Below are 2,864 nucleotides of genomic sequence, written 5' to 3'. Positions count from 1 at the left end.
TCTCTTTCTTTCTTTCTTTCTTTCTTTCTTTCTTTCTTTCTTTCTTTCTTTCTTTCTTTCTTTCTTTCTTTCTTTCTTTCTTTCTTTCTTTCTTTCTTGAGACAGTTTATTAAGAAGGGAAAAGCACCCTTGAGGACAGGAGAGGGCTAGTAAGCTGATATGAAAACTCAAAAAGCCTTTATTTAGATCTATATTCTATAAATCTATCTATCTATCTCTTTATCAGTTTCCACATCTATCTATCTACTAAATATACCTATATATTCTCTTTTGTAAGCACACAGAAAAGCGGAAGCCAGAGGACAATCTTCTTCCTCAGAGCCCACCCTGGTTTTCGAGACAGGGTCTCCCAGTGGCTCGGATCTTACTCAATAGGCCTAGTTTAGGCTGTCTGGCCCCGGAGCCCAGCATCTATCTCCCTGTCTCCACCTCCTCACTGGGATAACAGTGTGCACCGCCCGCCACTCTGGATGTTTCCATGTGCTGCTGGGGTTGGACTCAGCTCCTTGTGCTGCAAGGCAAGTACTCTAAGTGACCACTCCAGCCCCAGCTTTTCTTTCAAATGCTGTCATACAATGGCGCTGACTGACCAGCACCCACTCCGTACCTGCCATATTCCAGAAGCGTGGAGTGGACTCTGGATTCCTCGTCCAGTAGCTCCTCTGCTCCCTGCTGCCGTCTGTACTTTCGCCGGGGCTTGTAAGCATCCTGAGGGGACGAGAAAGGCAAGGTGTGGAACACGAGAGGCTCCCCTGAGTTGTGGCTGGGTGCCTCCAGCCATGCCAGCAGAGCAGACCTGTACTACAGGAAGGGGGCACCCACCCGGTTAGCACACATCAGGGGCAGCGGGATAGAGTCTAGGTGTGATAATTCTAATTTTCAACTTAAGGCAAGCTAGGATCACCTGGGAAGAGTCTAGATCAGGCTGGCCTATGAACTTGTCTGTGGGGGGATTGTCCTGATTGCCTTAATCACTGGGAGAAGACTGAGGCTGAGAGTGAGTGGTACCATTCCCTGGGGGTGGGGAGGACTGTAAGAGAGAAGAGAGAGCGGGCTGGCACTATGCAGTACGCTTTCGAGCATGCGCTCCTTCTCTCTGCCCCAGTTCCTGCCCCGAGGGCCCCACACCAATAGATGGTAGCCTGGAAAATAAACCCTCACTCTCCTCATTTGTTTTTTTGTCAGTCACAGGAACACACAGGAATCTGGAGCCCAAGGTTCAGCCGTGCTGGAGCTGCCTCCACCACTTTAACAAGGTCATGTACCGAGAAGGGAAAATGTCTCACGGCCAGGGCAGAAGCTCACTGACAGGACCTGTGTTTTTGTCTTTCCCTCCCTCCTTCCCTCCCTTCCCTTTCCTTCTGCAGCTGAGGATGGCCTTGAACTTCTGATCCTGCCTCCAGCTGCAGAGTCCTGGGATTACGACGCATGTGCCGCTCCATCCGCTCTATACACAGCTGCTGATGGACTTGGCTAAGGTCATTTTAACAATATGCTCCTCTAATTCCAGATTTTACACTGTCATTGTTGGTTTTAACTGTCAGTGTGATACAATCTAGAATCACCTGGGTAGAGAGTCTCAGTAAAGAACTGTCTAGATCAGTTCATATATATATATATATATATATATATATATATATATATATATATATATACCTCACTCCAGCTAAGCACCATCTCACAAGCAGAGAAGGCTGGCTGCGAGCTAAGCATGCACACACCCATTTCCTCTGCTCTGACTGTGGCTGACTGGCTGCTTTAAGTTCCTGTCTTGACCTCCCTATAATGATGGGCTGCAACCTGGAAGCCTAATTAAGGCAACTGCAGCCTTAATAAACCCCCTCTCACCTTTTTGTGAGGGTGGTTTTTGTAACAACACAAAGGAAACCAACACATGTAGCTTACTTAAGCAAGGAACAATGAAACAAGCAGACACAGAAGAAAACACCTTATGTGTTATCATAATAAGGGAATATATTCACATTATAGTTTATGTTTAGCTCTAAATACCTTTGGTGTGGTGAAAGGTAGGAGGCCGTAGTTTTACAAACAGAAAACAAAGCATCCCTGTCCTACCCGGCCATCTAGACCCCGGACTCCACTGACCCGCCGCCGCTCAGTGCTTCTTAAGATCACGCTTTCCGCCTTCAGCTCTGCTCTATTCATATTCCAGCACCAGCCTGTTAGGTTCCTTAGGCAAACTCTTTGTTTTTATTAAAATCACACCAAAAGTATAGATGACTTTAGAAGAGCATCTCTTTATGATGCTGTCTGGCTTTGAAACAAAGTAAGGTCTCTGGTCTTCTGAACGGAACACAGCCTGTCAAGTGAACAGCCATTATGCGCTGACCTTCCCACAAACCAGCTCCCTCAGACATTGTGATAATCAATCATCCTAAAGGTCTCTCTGCACAGTGAAGGAGACCACAGCTCGTTCATAGTCTAACATTGGAAAGCATCGTGGATGTTGTGGTTTGGATGTAAACTGTCCTCCACAGGCTTGGTCCCAGCTGCTGCTGCTGTTTGGAAAGACTATGGAACATTCAGGAGGTGCAGCCTTGATGGAAGGAGGATGCGATTCGTGATGGCTTTGTGCCTGGAGCCTGCTTCCTGTTCTCTCTGCTTCCTATGTGTGGAGGACATGTAAGCGTTCTGCTTCCTGTGTATGGAGGACATGCAAGCATTCTGCTCCCTGGCTGCCAGGAATTCCCCAACATGGTGGACTCTATCCCCGTGGAACTGTAAACCAAAATAAACCCTTTCTTGTTTAAGTTGTTTTCTGTTGGTGGATTTTGTCACAGTAACAGAAATAAATGTTTCCTGAAGCTTCACTATCAAAAAGCTTAAGAAAACTAAACTGCCCC

The 2,864-nt window shown here is 46.9% G+C and overlaps 1 protein-coding gene across 2 annotated transcripts in view; it reads right to left on the bottom strand.

The window, feature by feature from the left end:
- Positions 1-2,864, bottom strand: part of Ccdc93 (coiled-coil domain containing 93) — a 74,314-nt gene that overhangs the window by 50,405 nt on the left and 21,045 nt on the right. For both annotated transcript variants that reach the window (XM_021198271.2, XM_021198272.2), the window contains exon 7: positions 608-708. In XM_021198271.2, coding sequence (XP_021053930.1) covers positions 608-708 — 101 coding nt within the window. The remainder of the gene's footprint in view (positions 1-607; positions 709-2,864) is intronic.

This window comes from Mus pahari, chromosome 5 (assembly GCF_900095145.1).
Source record: "Mus pahari chromosome 5, PAHARI_EIJ_v1.1, whole genome shotgun sequence".
Lineage (NCBI taxonomy): Eukaryota > Metazoa > Chordata > Mammalia > Rodentia > Muridae > Mus > Mus pahari.
This window is presented reverse-complemented; position numbering and strand designations above follow the sequence as displayed.